General features: G+C 36.3%; 1 protein-coding gene across 6 annotated transcripts in view; it reads right to left on the bottom strand.

The window, feature by feature from the left end:
* Positions 1–5,911: 5,911 nt before the first annotated feature.
* cacna2d1.L (calcium channel, voltage-dependent, alpha 2/delta subunit 1 L homeolog) overlaps positions 5,912–22,143 on the bottom strand; it is a 303,885-nt gene continuing 287,653 nt past the window's right edge. For all 6 annotated transcript variants that reach the window (XM_041586546.1, XM_041586550.1, XM_041586549.1 and 3 more), the window contains 5 exons: positions 18,805–18,860; positions 17,558–17,687; positions 15,482–15,594; positions 14,269–14,351; positions 5,912–10,278 (listed from right to left, as the gene is read on the bottom strand). In XM_041586546.1, coding sequence (XP_041442480.1) covers positions 10,162–10,278; positions 14,269–14,351; positions 15,482–15,594; positions 17,558–17,687; positions 18,805–18,860 — 499 coding nt within the window. In that variant the 3' untranslated portion in view covers positions 5,912–10,161. The remainder of the gene's footprint in view (positions 10,279–14,268; positions 14,352–15,481; positions 15,595–17,557; positions 17,688–18,804; positions 18,861–22,143) is intronic.

Genomic DNA, 22,143 nt, shown 5'->3' on the forward strand with positions numbered 1-22,143 from the left:
GCAAATCTGCGACTGCAGAATTTATTCACCCATCACTATTAGCAAGAACTTTAATAAACAGTCTTTAACAAGAACTTTAAATAGTGGAGCGAATCTGTCCCGTTTCGATTCACCAAAAATTTGCGAAGGCCATCAAAATAAATTTGCGTGCAACAATTTTTACATGTGATTTTTTTTTTTGTACAAATGCATAAGTCAATGGGCGTCAATTATTTTTTTCAACTTTTTTTGTCGTAGAAATGAGCGTGGCAAATTTTTTACAGAAGTTTTGTGAAACAATTCACAGGTGGCAAAGTTTGGAAACTCGCCGGGAATCCATACCTGGCGAATAAATCTGCCCATCACTAACTGTGAACCAAAGTAGAAATTATTACTACTCTGCCATTTTATAAATACTGTACTTTCCAGTGCAAAAAAAGCACTAGAAAGCTTAGGTTGTGGACAGAGATTGGATGTTATACTACATAAAAGGAGTTGTGGCCAAGTGCAGTGGAGTAATTAGATGTTACTGGGCCCTACAGCAAATTAATGTTAGGGCTCCCAAGCACTAGAAAGCTTAGGTTGTGGACAGAGATCAGATTTTATATTTTATTCTACATGAAATCAGATTTTATATTTTATACTACATAAAAGGGATATAGCCAAGTGCAATAGAGTAACTAGATGTTACAGGGCCCCATAGCAAATTCATTTTAGGGCTCCCAAGCACTATAAATCTTAGGTTATAGACAGAGATCAGATTTTATACTACATAAAAGGGGATATAGCCAAGTGCAGTGGAGTAACTATATGTTACTGGGCCCCACAGCAAATACATTTTAGGGCTCCCAAGGACTAGAAAGCTTAGGTTGTGGACAGAGATCAGATTTAAAATTTTATACTACATGAAATCAGATTTTATATTTTATACTATATAAAAGGGATATAGCCAAGTGCAGTGGAGTAACTAGATGTTACTGGGTCCCACAGCAAATTAATTGTTGGGCCCCCAACTTATCCAGAAATTGTCCTGTTTTACCAATATATGTTGAAATTGCTCATTAATTAGTGCCTTGTGAGGCCCCCTATACCCCCCCCCTGTAGTTGCAGGGCTTGCTTCCTCTGTAGTTACGCCCCTGGCCAAGTGCTATTTATAAATGTTTATATACTAAAAAAGACATTTGCACAATTGGTGGGATTTTTTTATTGCTTCATATATGCTACATATTGCATTATCACATTTTTAAAGGCTGTGGTAACTGTTACATAGTGTAATCTAGTTTTCAGAACAGTTTTTGTTATATATAGAAAATAAAAGAGAAAAGCCATCCTGCCACATTACATTTATTTTTTTCTGTGATTAGACTACTTAAATCTCTTTGCTCTGCATTTACAAATGTACCAGAGTTTAATAGGGCCTGATGTCTAAACATGGTGAAACACGTTGGAACACTCTTACATTTAAAAATAGAGTATATCATGTTGGTGCCTGCTGTGTTATATATGTACCATGAAAGCCTTCTCCTTATTTGCTGAAGTCTGTCCTATTTTAATGAATAATGCAGTATTTTTTCTGCAGGGAGAAGCGGGGTAGAGTTCTTATTGGTCTTTATATTATTTGGAGAATGTAACTGCAATCTCCTTGGGATTGTGTACTTTGGTGTTAGCCAAGCACTTGATACATGACTGCAGTATCTGTATTTGTTACTTTGTGAAGTATGTATTTGCTTTGTTGGTCTTTGATTATTGTGTGTGGTTAGTCTGTATATAATATACTGTGTTTAAAACAGAGTGTTTCTAAAAGTGCTTTCTTGTGCTTGGCCAAGGGCCAGGGTTTTTAATTTTTTTTGGCAGCCAGAACAAATATTAAATAAAATATCCCCAAATAAAACACAAGAGGGCCATTAAATAGTAAGTTATACAGGTTGGGTTTGGTATATAGTTACAGTCCTATGAAAAAGTTTTGGAACCCCTCTTAATTTTTTGGAGTTTTGTTTATCATTGGCTGAGCTTTCAAAGTAGCAACTTCCTTTCAATATATAACATTCATTATGAAAACAGTAGTATTTCAGCAGAGACAAAGTTTATTGGATTAACAGAAAATATGCAATATGCATCATAACAAAATTAGACAGGTGCATAAATTTGGGCACCCCAACAGAGATTTTTATCAATACTTAGTTCAGTCTCCTTTTACAAATGTAACAGTCTCTAGACGCCTCCTACTGTATAGCCTTTGATGAGTGTCTGGATTCTGGATGGGGGTATTTTTGACCATTCGTCCATACAAAAGCTCTCCAGTTCAGTTAAATGTGATGGCTGCAGAGCATGGACAGCCTGCTTCAAATCATCCCATAGATTTTCCATGATATTCAAGTCGGGTGACTGTGATGGCCATTCCAGAATATTGTACTTCTCCCTCTGCATAAATGCCTTTGTAGATATCAAAGTGTGTTTAGGGTCATTGTATTGTTGGAATATCCAACCCCTGTGTAACTTCAACTTTGTGACTGATGCTGTAACATTAATCTGAAAAATTCATTGATATTGGGTTGAATTCATTCGACCCTCAACTTTAACAAGGGCCCCAATACCTGAACTAACAACACAGCCCCACAACATGATGGAACCACCACAAAATTTGACAGTAGGTAGCCAGTGTTTTTCTTGAAATTAAGTGTTGTTCTTCTTTGAGCTTTTTGTTATGACCAAATAACGAAATTTTTCATCCGTACAAAGCACTTTGTTCCAAAAAGACTGTGGCTTGTCTAAATGAGCATTTACATACAAGTGACTCTGTTTGTGGCATGGAGGGCAGAAAGGGCTTCTTTCTCATCACCTTGCCATACAGATGATCTTTGTGCAAATTGCGCTGAATTGTAGAACAATGTACAGATACATCATTTGCAGCAAAAGGTTCTTGCAGGTCTTTGGAGGTGATCTTTGGGTTGTTTGTAACCATTCTCACAATTTTCCGCATATGCCGCTCCTGTATTTTTCTTGGCCTGCCAGACCTGGGTTTTACAGCAACTGTGCCCGTGGCCTTCCATTTCCCGATTACATTCCTTACAGTTTAAACTTCAGAGATATCTGTTTGTAGCCTTCCCCTAAAACATGATACAGAACAATCTTTGTTTTCAGATCTTTTGGGAGTTGCTTTGGGAAATTAAAAAAATACCACTTATCTTTTTTGTTAAAAGTGGAGTTAATTATTATGCAGGCTGAGAGGAGTTCCCAAACTTTTTCATATGACTGTATATAGATTGGTATATAAGTTGGACATCAATCCAAGGCAACACTGTGTTTTGTAGCTGCCAATGAACTACATTGTTGCAGATATTCTGTCTTGGATTGCTCTTCTCATTCTACTAGTTACATTTATACTGAAGACTTGCAGTGAAGTCTTAGAGGAAAGAAGAACCATTGCACTTAAAAACTGGGCAGTGCGCTGAAGTAATCCAGTACAGTGATAAGTTGGGCATCATTACTTGATTGCTGACCCCTTTATATATCAGTGTGTCTCCTTAGGATTCGGTAACATACTTGACTGTACTGTAACTGTCCAGGAATTAGAATCTGCTCTCTCTGCGCTTTACTGCAAATCCACTTTGGCACACGGACTACATATTTCTTTTCAAACTTCAGCTTTAATGTGCGCATTTTAGTGGTACAATGTATAAAGCGGTGAGTGTCTGGGACTTACGCATTTCTTGCCGCACTCAGCACTTCGCCAGACACTCACCGCTTTATACATTGTACTACTAAAATGCGCACATTAAAGCTGAAGTTTGTAAAGAAATATGTAGTCTGTGTCCCAAAGTAGATTTGCAGTACAGCGCAGAGAGAGAGCGGGATTTCTTATTCCTGGATAGACTGCACCGGCAAGGAGCTGCCGTCGTCCTGCATGAGGCAGCGTCTGCACGGACAACATCGCTGGGTGAGCTCTGATGCTGTTCGCATAGTTTCTTTACTTTTGTACTGTAACTGTACTCAATAATATGTAAGCCACTTTAGCAAGGCTATTTTCACTGTGCAATACTTTTTAGTAACCTTTGTCAACATAAATACTTTGAAGTGAAATCAAATAATACAGAAGATGTTCAGTTACATTCCACTTAACATTAAAGTGCCTTGCTATGTGAAGGTTACATATTGTGTGAAAAACAAGAATGTATCAATTCATTCTACTCATTTAAATGAGTGCTTTAAAAAGTAGTGTTTCTGGTTGACTTATTGAAAACTTTTGCAAAAACCCTACTAGTCCCTCCCATCTGTTCCACCTCCTGCTGTGCAGTAGAGCTGTCGGCACACAGCACATTGTACTCTAGGATATGAACCAAAAGCTAGGCTGACCTGATAGAGAACTGAAATCTGTATTTTACCTGTGTAACTGCAGGGTTGTGATTGGTTTTCCTACTGTGCTTCTGGCATAGGAAACACTGACCCCTGATGTAAAACCAACAGGGACCATAGCAGATCTTTAGGGAGCTCCATAATAAAGATAATATTGATTTCTGGTCAAAAGTAAAACCAGCACCATATATTATTAATTATTGCATACAAGAGTATAGGATTATTTATTTTTAGTTATACTATATTTCTTCTTTAAAGCATAACCCTGACCCTCAAATTACACCATTGGGTACTAGTAGTGAGTGTTATCTGTTCAAAAGTTACAGGGTATACAAATTGCTCTAGAAACATATTAAAATTATTGTGCCCAAAAATTTGTCTCTCAAACATGATGCATTATTCTAAGAAATGCTCACCTATTTGAAAGGTACCTGCTCTTTGGTCATTATACTGTAAGTCTTATGGCATCAACTTGTAAGCAAAAGTTTTATACTTTGAAAACAACAAATACAATGTAGCTATGTCTTTATTTAACTTTGTCACACAACACTACCCTTGGGATGTCCATCATATAATTGCAGGTCCCATCCCCAATTTCGGCATTTTACCTCCAAGCAATGAGCGGAATGCTGTGTCGGCTTATGTCCACCCCTGGTGGACAAAAACCACCTAAGTCTAACAATGGAGCCTAAGGGGCACATTTACTTAGCCTGAGTGAAGGATTAGAATGAAAAATACTTCGAATTTCGAAGGTTTTTTTTTTGGCTACTTCAACCTTCGACTGCAACTCGAACTAAAAATCGTTCGACTATTCGATAGTCGAAGTACTGTCTCTTTAAAAAAACTTCGACCACCTACTTCACCACCTAAAACCTACCGAGCACCAATGTTAGCCTATAGGGACCTTCCCCATAGGCTTTCTAAGTAATTTCTGATCAAAGGAAAATCGTTCGATCAATGGATTAAAATCGATCGAATGAAATGCGGTAAATCCTTTGACTTCGATATTAACCCACGATATTCGACCCATAGTAAATGTGCCCCTAACTGTCAGCCGAAGTCTAACAATGCAGCTGACATATGGTTAATGGTTAATATTAGGGGGAACGGTTAGTGACTGTATGCCCACTATAAAGGTTTCAGGCATAGCAAAGTTAAAGACCCTCTCCTTTACTCTGTATGAGAGCAGTTGATGCATTCTTCACCAGTAATCTTGTGGTGCCCTTTTGAGTACATAATGCAGATTGGCGACAGCCGACATGATGGTTGTAGTTCAGCAGGATCTTTTGTTACATCTGCTTGCATATACAGTATTTGAGTAATATTTGAAATATTCTTTTTTTTTATAAAACTTTTTATTCACAATTGCTCACATTACCTGTTTGATGTACATTTTGTATTTTACACGGACTTCCTTTATGACACATGGGGGGGTTCGGCACATAGGACGTAATTGTGAAATTATATATATATTAAGGAGAACTGAGACCTTGAGAACTGTATAACCATATTACAGTTGTCCAAGTTATATAGTAGACGGACAGGAAACTTTCTTTTGTTCTTAAGTACACACATGAGAGTTTGTTCTGATTTATTAAGCCATATTGAAATACAGAGTTACTTAAGATAAATAGTTGAGAAAATGTGTACTCAGATTCTTAAACGGTTTAATAAAATGAGCAATGAGAGTAGTGCTGACAGACAATTTCAGTAGGCTATTTAGTTCAATGTAATTCTGAAAATATGCAATAGACTGTTTAATATTTTTGTTACACATTTAATTTTTTTTTAAAGGAATTATACTGAGGGACGTTAAATGATAAACCTTTATTTCTGAATATACTGTCTTTGCACAATAATTAAACACAACATATTCTATAATTATAAATCTTTGAAACATTATTATACAAATTTTTACAAAATGTCTCTAGGCGTGTCAAGTTCCACAAAAGTGTCGAAATGCAAAAAATGGACAGGAAATATGAAGTGCTCAGAAAGCACTATAATAGGGTTGTCATAGAAATCCACATTTTTTAAAATCATGTGTGTGTATATATATATATAAAAAAACAAATTGGAACATTCAACTTAATAAGATATATAAAAAATGGATCACATGAAACTGAATATTTAGTTGGCAGTCAGTTTTGACTTCCTAATAGAAGAGAGAGAGAGAGTAGAAATTGCAGGACCATCATAGCAATTCAAGTAAGGAAGTCAGATCTAGAGTTCCTTTCCTACGCAAAGGCAGAATATAATCACTATGTCCACAACCGCAATTATCTAGTGACTGTGATCTAGTATTGGCAGACAGATGAATGGAAAATATACATGCATCTTTGAAATATTGAATTGCATATGAACCACAAACTGCAATTTTAATAGTCCACTTTGCAGTAACAAATGACTGTTAAAATGTAGTATTTTGTAGAACTTGACGTTTCCAAGTTTATGTTTGTATTGGGAGCATTCTGGATCTCAGAAGACCAGTGTAAATAAATCCATGCAAGTTGAGCTTTCTGAGTTTCAGCGAAGTGGAAATAAAAAGGTAATGCTGCTTTGAAAAACAGTATTTAAAAATATTTAACAGGAAGTTACACTTGGGGTGCAAAGGTCACTTAAAGGGGATTTTACCTATATATATATATGTATATAAACCCAATAAGGCCAATATTAACTTGAGAAAAAGGAGCAAAATGTACAAATGTCAAAAACATTGTTACAACAAACATTTGTTCATAAACCATTTTAAAAGGAATATATAATAAATACTTTAACATACAGAAACATCAATCAAGCATGTCACATGAATTATCGTAATGCAGATAAAAATATAAATCACATTCAATGTTTTGGCAGTGATGCTGGCTTTTAATATGTAAATGAAAGTACAGATGTTACCATTTTTTAATTGCAGGTATTGCACTAATCTTCTTTCCTGTTTTTCCAATAAATGTTTGTTAAAAAAAGGACTTCTGTCTCGTGAAACTTAAAATGGAAGTTGTCAATGAAAGATTGTATTAATCGCTAAAAGACATACATCGACATTAATTCAATTTATGCATTCATAAAACTGTCATACAATCGTTCCCGTGCCATTATAGAGTTTATATTAATTTATCAGTACAATGCAGTTGTTGTTGTAACAAATCATATTATACATATTATATAGCAATTTGGGAATCTCTTTTAAATTTAGTTTATGAAAAGTACACAACAGAGAAAGTAAATACTGTTTGTGTCAAGGTTTCAATATACATTATAGCAGTTCACTGGTTTAAATATACAAAATATTAGTGCACATGTGAATATAGATTAGATTGAGGACTACAAAAAGCAACCAAAAAGGATTTATGAGTGATTCATTTATAGTATAGTGGACAAATTCATTCTGCAACAGTGATCACATAAATAGAACTATATATCAGATTCAAAGCTACTCAATTCAATACAATTTGCTGCATAAACATGGGATGATAATGTGAAATGCTTTCCAACCCCCAGCAAGTAATTGATTTTTTAATATATTAATTAAAAAAAAAACAATGGGTTCTAGTCCAGCATTATGAGGACTTCCTATTCATTTACAAAAATATCAGTGTTTTTGGTAAAAGTGTATTCAAAAAATATCTAAAGTACCACTGAACAAATTTAGTCACTAAGCCATGCGAATTGAATTATTTCGCTAAAGCATGAAAAAAACCAAGATATAGTATTTGTACAATTTTAATTAGTGTTTAAAACTGTAAGTGGTCTTAATAAATAAAAATAAATAAAAAACAAAAAGCAAAACAAATAAATTAAGAAAAGGTGATAACCTTTGCTGTGTAGGTTTACAATACTAGCATTTCTGATCTCTTTTTGAACTAAATTTAGCCAGTCTTCATTTAACCATAACCACTTATTTTATCAAAGTGTGAAAAATCACCTCCCTTCTATTCATTCCTATGGGAGTTTAAGAAGCATATTTATCAATGGGTGAAAGGTTTAACGCCGGCGTCAAAATTTACGTAAATTTTTGACTTTCACTAATTTTTCAGCAAAGCAAAATGGGAGAAATTCGCCCATCACTATTTCATACATCTGCCCTCTAGTAGTTTGACAATGTGCCCTTCATAAGCACTATACTTAGAGGCTGATTTTTCTAAATTCAAGAATGAAGAAAATAGAGCGGGTGCAGAAAAAATCGGTGAAAAAGCACAAGCACTTTCTAAAGTTTTTTTTCCCCTCAAATACTAGTTTAAGAAAAAAAAAATAATTGACTAGTAGTTTGCATTTTTTTGCAAAAAAAAATTGCACACCAGTGAAAATTAAATTGTTCCATTCATTTTCAATAAGGCTTAATGTTTTAAAATAAATAAAATTGCTTGAGTATACTCTCAGTGACTCCAATTGTACCTTGCCTGGTTTCACTTGCAGATTTTTCTTTTGAGGCCTTTCATGTTTTTTTACCTACTATTGGTGTTTTTCATGAATCACAAACTTGAATTTTAATAAATCTGCCAACGGTTGTATTAATAGATGCTATAGGAATCTTTGAGTCATTCTATGTGTATTGTCTTGACATTGTAAAAAACTGCAGAAGTAGAATGTTTGCTTCCTTTGCCAGTCAAAGTATTTGTGATTATGAATGATGATTATTTTGTTATATGAATCTGAGTTGTATTTCTTAAAGATATACTGCTTATAAACATGGCACACAAAACAAATGTTTGTATAGTGACAAAACATTGTTACAGCTTTTTTATTTTTGTGGCATGTCTATTGGTGTAGAATAAATTAGAAATAAATAAGATTTGTATATAAAATGATGTAATTCTTTATAATGATACCTTTAGTGCACATTTATTAAAGTGATTTTGATTGCAAAGTATATTTAGAGCTCTGTATAGTATTATCAAAGCTCACAGAACTATCACATTTTAATGTTTGTTTTCCACACAAACCATTCACTCATAATAATTATAGTCTGCCATAAAAAATGATATCCTAACAAAAAAACAAAAAACAAAATAGCAGCAGCTGCAGCATGCTAAATACCATTGGTAATTAATTCTAACCAATGTGTTTTTTAATTTTTGTTTTTTTTCTATTTTTGTTTTGGTTTTATTTTTAACCATCTCTGAGCATTTAGCAGAATTTGGTTGGCATTAAGTTACAGAACCACATTTACAAAAGCATAGTTGTTATTGTAGGACTCACACTAGACTCCCTAAGATGAAACCCCAAGCACCTGTTTAACAGTGATCCCTGAATCTCAAAATTCCTTCCTTATCAAAAGAATATACCTCCTATTATGTATGTTTTTAACCCCAAATGGCAAAACTAACCATTTAATATGTAAGGCATTTTAGATTTGTGAATATTTTAGGATGCTAACCAATGTATTTGACTAGAAATTTAGAAATCATTATTCAATAATAAAATTAATTTGATTTGTAGAAGACAACACAAAAAAGGGCTAGAAGTGCAACATATATTTAAAAAGAAAGATATAATGATGAATAGAAGGTATATTAAAGGGAGCCCTTTTATGATGCAGAAAAAAGAGATCATGATAGATTGTTCCATAAAGCACATTGACTCTAGATTTGTATTCCAATGGCATAAATGATGCAGCATTCACACAAGTAGTCTTTGAGAGTTAAACACTCCAACATGCAGCCTTCGTGGTTTTCTGTATGAGTTTTTTTTTACACATTATTAAGTTAATGTTCAGACATGTTAATTCTTCTATTGTCTGAATAAAGTGACCCATTTCATGTTTTTTTCAGGGCTAATCTTTTGGCAGGGAGTTGACTTCTGAAATATATATTTTGGTTTTTAGGGTCATAATGCACAATGCCTGATTCCAGATAAAAGCCATAGCAGAACAAATTGGATGCCAATCATAGACCATAGAGAAGGGGTTAACCCAGAAACTCCACCACAGTCTGTGTCATCTTCCTGCAGGTTAAAAAATATTATAGATATGTAAAAATGTGTTAACAACAATTTAAACCAGTCATAATAACAGTTACTGAGATGGAAAAAAAGAGAAACACTCATCAAGTTCTAATTAGTAACTTGCAGCACTCCCGGAATCAGTGGTTAATTCATATCAACAATTTACTTTATAGTCACTTGCCGCTTTATCATTGGAGTACTACTTACGAATGTCTAAAAAATAAATAAAAGCGCAGCAGCAAGGAAGCTTTTCCAAGGGCAGATTTATCAAGGGTCAAATTTTGAAATAAAAAAATACTCGACCATCGAATTAAAATACTTAGAATTCGAACTTTTTTCATCAAATTTGAATCGTTTGATCGAATGATTAAGTATTGAAGTCAATGTTTTTTTAAAGAGACAGTACTTCTATTATGGAATGGTCAAATATTTGAACTATTTTACTTTGAATCTAATTCAAAATCGTAGTATCCTATTCTATAGTCGAAGTATCGAAAAAATTACTTTGAATTTCTAATTTTTTTACTTCGAAAATTCCCTCAAATTCACTTCGACCCTTGATAAATCTGCCCCTAAGTGTAGTAATTAATTTACTTTGTTTTTGCCTGATCCCCACACATAATATGCGCTTACAAAATTAAAATATGAGAATAAAGACGGAGTAAACCGGAGCTGTAAACACACGAAGGAGGCTGGATGTTAACAGGAGCTGTTAATGAAGGATATGGACAGATAAGAGTTCTATATGCAGTTATTTATTTTAATCGTGTAAGTGCATATTATGTGTGGGGATCAGAAACAAACAAAGTAAATTAATTACTACACTTAGAAAAGGTTCCCTGCTGTTGTGCTTTTATTATTTTTTTTACTCATCAAGTTCTACCCATGTACTCCTGGTTGATCCAGAGGAAACAAAAAAGCTTAAACTGGCCTTAGAAAAAAAATGAGGCTTTCTGATAAAGTTGTCAGATATGCAGATTTTTGTCTGATTTGTCTCTTTTTTAAAAGATCTGTAGTGTCTAAATTTAGACTGTCCCCTTGTAAAATAGTTGTTGAGAACAGACACATATGTGAGGCTCTTTTTAAATCATTTGCTTAGATATTTATAGGGGCAATACGTTAAAAACAGACCTCTTTCTAAAAGTCATAGAGTACAGTACAGTTTTGGGCACAGGTCTTTAGAAAGGATACCACTAAGCTGATAAAAAAGGCATAACTATCATAACCATGTAATGTGGTGTTTATACAAATGGACTGTAGATGTCACTGTGCTCAAGACTTATACTGTGCATACTTTTTTATACTGCTTGTGGTGTTAAGAGTTGCTTACTGTTGTGTAATGCCTGCATGAGCCTGCTAATAAAGCACGGTTATACTCTGCTCATCCTCGGCTACCAAAACATAACATGGAACAATCAACTTTTGTGTCTTTGCACCTCTCCAATATTAAATACGCTTCAGTTTTTTGCAGTCTGTAATATGTTCAATATTTCCTATTGTTTTAAACCATTCTTTCTATTTTAAGATAAAGTCCATGCTGATAAAAAAAGCTCCACACAATAATGCTACCTCCACTATAGATATGTATAACATTTTTGTGGTATGAATCGTGTTATACATTTTGCTATATTTTTTGCCAGAAAGCTACAGTAGATCTCATTTGACCTTTTCCAGCATCCCAAGTTGATCACTCTTATTCTATTTTTTTTTTTTTTTAACTTCAGCTGTGCTAGCTCCTTTTGTAGCACCCATACAGGCCTCTGTTATGCAGAGTTTTTGCTATGTTATGATTACATGCATATCTGGTCCTGTAGCTACTGCCACTGGAGCATTATATGCATATTCGAGTAACATGCCATGCATATGGATGTTACACACATATTTCTAACATTGGGTCAACAATTTTGTATTTGGTCAATATATTACTGTAGATGCTACATTGCCAATAAGTGACCATGTCATGGAAATTTCAAAAAAATATGTTATGACAGTAACTTAAAGGAGAACTAAAGCTTAACTAAAAAAATAGGCTAGAAATGTTGTACATTATATTTTGGGTTCTGTACCAGCCCAAGGCAAACACAGTCCAGGGAAGATCTGTGTCTCCAACAATGTCCCAGTAGCTCCCCATCTTCTTTTCTGCTGATTCACTGCACATGCTCTGTGCTGCTGTCACTTACTAAGCCTTGTAGCATCAGCTATTATTACAGACAAACCTCATTTTCTTTTGTAAATTTTTGATAACCCCTAAGCTTAGCTTCACAACAGCTGCTCAGAGCCCATTGGGCATGTGAGTGTTGCAGACACTTTCCAAGTTGGTGAACCCCTGCTGAAAATTAGGCTGGTGCAATACGTTCCGTATATAAAGTATGGCATTTTTAGCCATATTCATTAGGGTTTAGTTCTCCTTTAAGTCTTTAATTCTAAAAACACTTTTTACATGGGCCAAAAAAATTTTATGCTTAGGGTATAGTATTCTTCAAAACAGAGAAAGTCTTAGAATGTAACAATATAAATGCATTGAGATCATATCAGATCTAAACTGGTGTACTATTTTTTACAGAAACATATCTTCCAAGCTGATGCGTGAGAATGAAATTTGGCAAATTTGACAGCACAAAAGTTTATTAGACCATGTGAGTAGAACAGGATAGAAAAAGTGATGGCACTATTTGAAATAATTGAGCAACTGCTTCATATTTTAACTAAAAAAACAAAAATACATAAAAAACTGACCCTTAACACCATATGAGTACTTGCAGTAAAATGAAGATAGGAGCAGACATCATGGCAGAGGCACGACTCATGGTGCATAAAGGCTCATCCTATTAATTATAGACATAGAAGCGAGCAGAAGAAAAAGAAAGGAAACACAAATAAAATAAAAAAAAACACAAAATGAAATTCATGCAGTTGGCAAGCAGAGTTAGAATAATTAACCCCAAGCATACATTTGCAGTAGAGAGAAGGAAGAGGGAAATCAAAATTCATAAATAAAAACTTTTGAGCAATTAAAATAAGAATAGTTAAAGCGATAAGAATGGAACAGTTAGAAATATGTACTTTCACACAACCATGAATATTTTTTTAATGTAATTTATGTTCAGCATAATTTTTTGAGAAACATTAAGAATATTTTTAGAGGATTTTCAAACAGAGCTATATGCTTGTATGGCATAGGCAGAGACAAGGGCTTACTTTTACTTTACTAATGCACACTGTATTTCCTTATATTCCAGCACTAACATTTAATAAGTTATTTTGTGACCTGAACATACATTTGTACATGTCCTAAAAAATTATTTGTACATTATGAACACAAATGTGCATGTTTGGAATACATGTGTTGTGTTCATACTTTTGCAGACTTTGACAGGTGGTCATGGCAGAGATGATCTATGAATTAAGAGCCAAATTTTGCTTTATATCAAATCCTTACCATATATGTCTAATAAAAATGCATAGACACAAGGATGAATAGTTATAAGATTTCTGGAAATACAATTTGGAAATACAAATTGAATTCTCACACAGTTAAATGGCAACAAAAATATATTGAAAATATCTTGTAAAACGGTGCTCCATGCACATAAATTGCCATGCAAACCCAGTTTTATAGCATCTGTCTGAACATATTATGATCAGACTCTTCAGTGCTAATATCTACAATTCAGCTTTTAAGAAATAAACCTTGCTTTACACCATATATAGTTTATCAATAATTGCAGATTATAAGTTGTGTGAATATACATTTTTATATGAAAATGTAAATAATTATTTAAAAGCTGTGGGCATGCAAGTTAGAGTTGTACAGATCATTTACCATCTTTGTGATTTTTACTGTCTTTATTATCACCTTTGTAGAAACACCCTCAACCTGCCTCACCCATGACTAGTTTTGGAAAAACTGATAAATTAGCATAAATAAAAAAAAATGCAAAACACAAAATATCATCTTTTACTTAATGGCAACCCTGTTTTCGAACTTACCCCAACATCTTGATCAAAACAAACCTCAGGTCCTTTTCTATATCTTGGGGTCTGAGCCAGGAGGCATGGATCTGGGCCATTGGCTACAAATTGCTGTTAAGAAAAGTGTTCCTGCCTTTTGTCTGTACCTTGGAAACTAATAAGCATGCAAACTATGAAGGTTAAATAGTGATAAGCACCTCTGCTAAGAAAAACAAAATCAGATTTAGCAAAAGTATTTTTGTTATATTTTGGCATAAAATGCTCAAACATAATCCACAGAAAAAAATATGATTAACACAGGGACCATTTTTAGTCGTATGTTTCCCTGTCAAGTTAAGTGTATTACTTTATTAAGCTTGACAAAAAGCTACAAGATAAAATTGTTATAGCTCATGGCCACTTTAAGGAGCAGTATACCTGCTTGTTCAATATGAGTCTTGAGCTGAATATACTTTTTGCCTATTGTTTTATTCATAAATTTTTTTTTGTATTTTGTTATTTATTGAGAAAAACAAGGAGATTGAAGGTACTCATGTTTATTTATTGAGCGGTAGATAATTAGATTACCAGTACATAAAACCACCATCCCATCAACCTGTTATGACTGTTTGGGAAACCAGAGTCAATTATGCAGGCTGATTATTAGGCTTTTTAATTCTAATTATCTACCTCTCAAGGACCAAACATACAGTAGTAGCTTCAGTCTCCTTTTTAATCTGTTTAGTTCAAGAAATCGTTTTTGCTTATTGTTTTAATCACAAAATATGTTCAACACAAGCCCTATCCATTAATGATGTTGAAAAATGGGTATACTGCCCTTTAAGTTCCACATTTGGAATACATACTGATCAATAAATTCTCATATTCAGATGCCTATCCACTGACTGATATTACTGGGGATCCCAGCAAACTAATCATTCAACCACTACATAGTCTGGTTTATACTTGCCCAGTAGAAATCTATAATCTGTTCTCCCTTAGACAATATTTAATTGTTGACATACACAATATGTTGGCGCTCAAAAAATACATGTTAGTAATAAAATAATAATAATACTTCAATGTTTATATCTTCTTTTCTATCTCTATAATTATATCTGGTACTAGCACACACAATTGCATTTATCTAAAACAATTCCTTTCTCCTAGCTGTACTGTAGACATTGCCTAGACATTACTTGAAAATCTTTTTTTGTGCTACTTTTGAGTAAAAAGTGCATAAAAAGGATACAACGCTGCTCTGCTTGAATTAAAGGTTGGTTATCACAAGCATCACACGTGAGCGTGCTGTCGATAATTATAAAAACTAAATTGGTGTTCAAGATCTTTTCAACATGGTAGATTCTAAAAAAAACATAAAAAACACACAAAATTATTAAACATTATTATTATTATATAAAATAAACAGAATTGTATGCATAGTAAAAAAATATTTTTTTAAGGAGGATACTATATAACTATAAAAACGATATAAATAAAAGCAATAGTAAATAATAGAATAAGCCGAATTATTTGTTGCACCATAGAGGCAATGATGAGATAAGACCCAACTGCATGCACAGGATAGTTCACCAAAACAATCATATGTCATATGTACACGTGCTAATTTGAATTTGATAAAAAAAAAATTGGAACAAAACACTATGCATAAAATAAAGACGATTTGAGGGAGGAGAAAATATTGTTTTGCAAAAGGAGATGTCACTAAATCATAACATGAACTAAATTCAATTATTTATTTTTCTCAAGCAATGACTTGATTTTCTCATGTTCTAGCACATCTCAAACCATTTAATAATATATACAAAATAGTGAAAAAAACTTATCTCAAATTTTAGACCTCATGCAGATGGGTTTTTCTGTGCAAGTTAAGTTGCAACAACTATTTACATGAAATATTGGAACCAGCGGCTAACAAGAGCACTCAGACATTGCCTTCATGGACTTCTTAAGTCAATCATGATTCTTAACAGTGTTATTGGTTTCTTTTAATAACAGCAATCCCACATCTGTCCTGCCTATTTCCCCACCCAGTCTAGTCCCATTCCATTTTGCTAACCCAATGCATCATAGCCCCTACTCCAAGTGACGTCAAAGCCTGCCTCCAAACGGAAAGGTCAGTATTAGTGAAGAAAAAAGGTTGCAACCCTAGATGTAAATAAGATTGCCACCTTTTCTTCTGGCCTTTCCTGGGAGATGACATATGAGGTGTTGAGAGACGGGATGTTGCAGGGGTGTGGTCTTGACGTTGCAAGGGTAGGGATAGACAAGGCTGGGCTAAATTCAATAAGTAGGCAGGGATCCGGTACACAAGGGGGAGGGAAGCAAGGGTATTGGGACAGTTTATAGGCAGGCCAGGAAACAAACAACTAGGGATTACAAATTTATCTGAAGTCAATTTGCAGGACACCGGTCCTGGCCTTGGCTGGTATTGTAGTCCATGAAGTTTCAGAGTGCTTTTGCAAAAAATTGGATCTGATTATGCATGTAAACTGTCATTCCAAATCAACCTGCCTGGAAAACATGTATATTTGAGTTAATAAGTCAAATATACATGAAAAATTTAAGATTAACAGCCTGTTCTGAGCAAATAAACCCCAGTTTGTTTGCTAGATGAAAAATTCAGCAGTAAATAACTGGTGTGTGCTTCATGAATCCGTTGATAATGTTTAGTGATAATATCAAGTTAATACTTCAATTGCAATTGTTTATACATAATTCAGTTATGAACTGGATCGTTTTTTACAGTAGTTATTTAACATTGGCCTTGGGTGAATGAACACCATTATAACCATGTTTCTTAACATTGGGTCATAAGATATTACTGAACTGTATATACCATCCACAACCGTACAATCCAATATATCATCAAGGCCAAAACATTTTAAGAGTTTATTCCAATGACCTAAAATTACCTAAAAAGAGCCTTAAAAGCTTCACTCTTTATCCTCAATGTTTCATATGATCTATACTGTAATATTCAAAGCCATGAACCAATCTCTGTAAATACATGATCCTGTTAACAGCACTTAAGCTATGAAGCTATGACATAATCAGTGCTAGTTTTATGTAAAAGCTCAAAATCTATAATGCCCCAACAAACACAGATTTAAAAGAAGACAAATCAATGTTTCATTACATGTACACACATATAGCATATATCAGTGGAAAGAAGTGCACAAACCTTACACCAGGTGATTAAATTCCATATGAATAGCATTACCCTAAATATTTATTACCATCTTCAGGTCAAAACACCAAAATTGCAGACAATGTAATAATTGTAATGTTGCCAATAACTTTATACCTTGAACAATTAACACAGTCCAGATAGCCACTAAAGGAGTGGTTGTCATTTTCAAAAAAGTACTGTGTTTGCTCTGTGATACAGCTGTGTTTAGACTGATCAGAGGAAAAATCCTCATCATCAAATTCAGCTGAAAAACAAAAATAAAATGAGTTGGCATAGACAAATATATGTAATAGCTAATTAAACAGTCCAATACACCAATGAACTCTTTATTCTCCCACACTTCATTGCCCTCTAGTCAAATAGAACCATACCCAGGTTACAAACAAGAGACAAGTAATATTACAGATTGTTACCAAAATACATATTAAATTACAAACATATTTAGGGTCTTGTAAGAACTTTATTGAAAATGTTAGCATTTTTAATCTGTCTAGTATGGATTTATTTAAGACAGCTGCTTTTATTTTAAATAAAACATAATATAAATTCATTGGTATAACACACTATATGCATACTACATTGAGATCTGCATTTCAACCAGTAGTAGCAGTACTGTATTTAAACCAGTAGTTGTACTGTATTTCAGCTAGTAGTACTGTTAATGTGTGCCCAGATCTAACAACCAATGCAGACATTCAACATCCTGAATGCACTAAAATGGTTATTGCTAACCTATTTGACTTATTACATGGATGAATCAGAAAAACACTGGGGTCATTTATAAAGTGCACACAGTGCATGTTTATCTGCAAATGGTTGTTTTGCTAATTTTTTTCCTGAATGCTGAAATATTGCACTGCATATAAATATTGCATCTTTCTGGTTTTTTGCAAATTTGCATTGCGCACAAATATTTGCAAATGAGACAAATATTTGTGTGAGTGCGGCCACTGTGTGAGGTTGTTGAGTGTGAAAATAGAGGTAAATTAAACAATTTGCAAAACTGTTTTGCAAATATTTTCTCTGCCACCAAAGTCGTGCTGTAACTCAAAATACAGAAATAATTGCAATTTGTGATTTTAATATATTTAAAAAGCTATTATGGACATTCACAGAGCGAATAAACATTTGCAATTCTGTTTGCACATGAAATACACCACCCTTACTCATCTTTATAAATATAACCATGACCATGGCAAATATGTTCATTGTGCAAATAATTCTCCGCTGCAGGAATTTCATAAATAAGCCCACTGATTGCAAGCCTGGCCTGATCACCAACATACTGTAAGCACCCAACCTCATTTATGATCACAAGGTGCAGTACTAGTAGCAAATAAGGGTGGGGACTTTATACATACCAGCTTCCAAGAACCGTGGAAAAGTAAGGCTCCAAAACAACTGCTGCATAATAGACCTACCAAAGATTAAAATTAAGTTTAGTTTTGGTCATGTTGATATAAAACTTGATAGAATTATTATTCAATCATAAATTGGTTTTATGTGTCCCACCTTTTCCAATGCAACCAATGAAACTAACTTTCAATATTCTACATGGCTGAATAAAGCTTATCACTAGGGATGGTCAAAAAATTTGCCATAGTTACATTTGTGGCAAATTTTTGAGTTTCGCCGCAGGATAAACTTTTAGCAAAGCTGAGTGAAAAATTTGCCATGCTGCAAAATGGGAACTTAATTTTCGCCTTCTCCTTTTCTTTCCACAGCAGCCAATTAGATCTGAGCCCTCCAACTGTCTATATAAGGAGGTGCAGAGGTGGCCATTTTTTGCATTTTTGGTAGTAGATAATTAGGAAATAGGAGCGTTTTCTGCGTTATTTAATAATATCCAAAACCTTTTTTTTTTTTTTTTTTTTTTTTTAAGTGCAGCCATTATGATGGGTCGTGTGAGAGGGAGGAGCAGTGGGAGAGGAAGAGGCTGTGGTGATGACTGTGGCCATGCTACCCCACAATAGCCATGCCCACATGCCATGCCCAGTCTGGGCACTGTAGTGTAGCAATAGCTGCTACCACAGCAACAACAGCAACTGCAGCAGGCAGCATTGGGTTGCAGTGGGACAACTGGCACACGTAGGACTACTGTGACAGACTTTTTTGCCACCGCTGGTAGAGGTGGTGGTAGACTGGCTTACCCAGGCTACCCCTTGTGCAGCAGGCACAAGTAAGTTGCAAGAGGAGGCGTCACCTGCTGGCTCAGTGCTGGGGGACACCCCATCCCCCTTATTGTTTGATCCTGAGGTGGACTTGGGCCCACACACCCAGGAGCTTTTTGATAAGCAGACAGGTATGGGGGTGTATTCCTGTCTGATGAGGAGGAGAAGGGCATCGCACAGCACACCTGATCAGTAGGGGATATTAGGCAGGGTTCCCTAATGGCAGGGCAGCAGGCTGCTGGTGTGGAGTCAGACACCAGCATGCTGGATGTGGATGCCACATACAATGCAGGGTCTGGTCTGGAGGAGGACTTTGAGGATGACAGGGACAGAATCTGGGCGCCAGCTCAGGAGGATAACAGCAGCAGTTCAAAGGGAGGAACTATATGTTGTTGATGATAATGAAAACCCCGCCAACCACTACTAGGGGAAACAGGCAACAGGGCAGTACTGCACCTGGGTCCAGAGTCTCTGGGCGTTTGGGTGGGGACCATCCCCAGCCCTCCACAGCAGGAAAGGTGGTGGCTTGCACTTCAGCAGTGTGGGCATTTTTCACGTGCCAGACAGAGGATTATTTGGTAGCAGTGTGCCAGCTCTGCCAGTAGAAAATTTGAAGGAGGCAGACAGGGTCACATATGGGAACGTCGGCTTCAAGTTCCCATATGAAACGTCATCACAGGATGACGTAGGAGCAGCACCAAAGTGGTAGGGCACCGGGGGGCAGTGGTGCTTCCTGTTCACCTCCTTCCATTCCTCAGCGAAGAGGTGCTAGCTCCCCATCCCCTGTAGCAAGTGGAGGGGATTCTGAGGCTCACAGTTGGAGGCAGCTACTGTGTAGTTCTGCCTCTCCTGCAGCTCCCTCTGTCTCTGACTCCTCACTGCCATCTTATGTGTGACCCCTGTCCCACCAGTTTTCCCTTCCCCAGTTTCACAGCCACAAGGCACCTCTCTCCCCCAGCCACCCCCAAGTGCAGAGGCTCAATGCCTGCCTGGCAAAGCTTCTGGCAGTGCAGCTGATGCCCTATCAGCTAGTTGAAGCAGCCCCCTTCTGACAGCTGATGGCTTGCACTGCTCCTAACTGGTGGATCCCCAGCCACCATTATTTTGAGAGGAAGGCCGTCCCTGCTTTCAATCAGCAGGTGATGGAGAATGTGTGCCTGTCGCTGGATCATGCTGTTGGCGGCAGGGTGCACTGCACCACAGACACGTGGACCAGCAGGCATGGGTAGGGGAGGTACATCTTTTATAACACCCACTGGGTCAGAGTGCTGGGAAGGGTGCAAGCAGAGGCACTCCCCTCAAGCTAGAGGTGCCTCCCTGTTAGGTACAGGCAAACCCCACACGGCCACTTCCTCCTCCTCCGCTATGGATGAGTCACCCCTGAAGTGTCCCTACAGTTATGCTTCAGTGCAGCACATGTGCTGTCAGGCTGTGCTGCAACTCCTCTGCTGGAGGAGAGGAGTCATACTGCACCTGAGCACATGACTACCTTCCAGACTCAGGTGCATCGGTGGATCACTATCCGCCAGCTCCAAGCAGGTAATATTGTATGCAACAACGGTCACAACCTGCTGGCCACCCTCCACCTAGGCTGACTGACCAATGTTCCTTGCTTCACACTTGTCCTCAAACTTGTGGTGCAGCACTTCCTGAAGAGCTACCAAGGTATTGGGTGACTTGCTGGAGAAGGCACATAGGGTATACAGCCACTTTCGCAGGTCCCTGATGCCATTCGACCATGCACACGGTGGAGCCCCTTGTAGAGCAGTGCTGGGTGGTCAGCAATTACCTGCTGGAGCACAGTGACAGATTTGAGGTACTTCAGTGTAGAGCAGTGGCAGCAGATGAGGCAGCTCTGCCGAGTACTTACCCATTTTGAGCAGGCCACAAGCTTTGTTAACAGGGACAAGAGTGTGTTAGTGACATTATACCCCTGGTTTTCTTCCTAAGCACACTTGGATGGCCTGCTAGAGGAGGGTGATATGCCTGAGGAGGAGGAGGAGGAGTGCATGCCCCGTAGACAGGCAAAAGGGGTTGAGAAGCAAGAAGAGGAGGAAGTTCTGCCTGATGAGGGAGAGGAGGACTGAGTGCCTGCACAGCATGGGGAACAAGACACATACCGTATATACCCCAGTATAAGCCGAGTTTTTCAGCATCCAAAACGTGCTGAAAAAGTCTACCTCGGCTTATACTCGGGTCAGCGGGCAGTAGCTGAGATTGCAGTCATTTTTAATCATTCCTATACCAACAGTACACTTGGGGAGAGACTGAAATATCCCACAATGCCCTCTGTTGGTTATATAAAAGAATAACAGTCGCCCTCTGTTGGTTATATCAAAGAATAACAGTGACTGTAATATCACACAGCACCCTCTGTTGGTTATATGAAAGAATAACAGTGCGCCCTCTGTTGGTTATATCAAAGAATAACAGTGACTGCAATATCACACAGCGCCCTCTGTTGGTTATATCAAAGAATAACAGTGCACCCTCTGTTGGTTATATCAAAGAATAACAGTGACTGCAATA

Source organism: Xenopus laevis, chromosome 3L (assembly GCF_017654675.1).
Source record: "Xenopus laevis strain J_2021 chromosome 3L, Xenopus_laevis_v10.1, whole genome shotgun sequence".
NCBI classification, from domain to species: Eukaryota; Metazoa; Chordata; class Amphibia; order Anura; family Pipidae; genus Xenopus; species Xenopus laevis.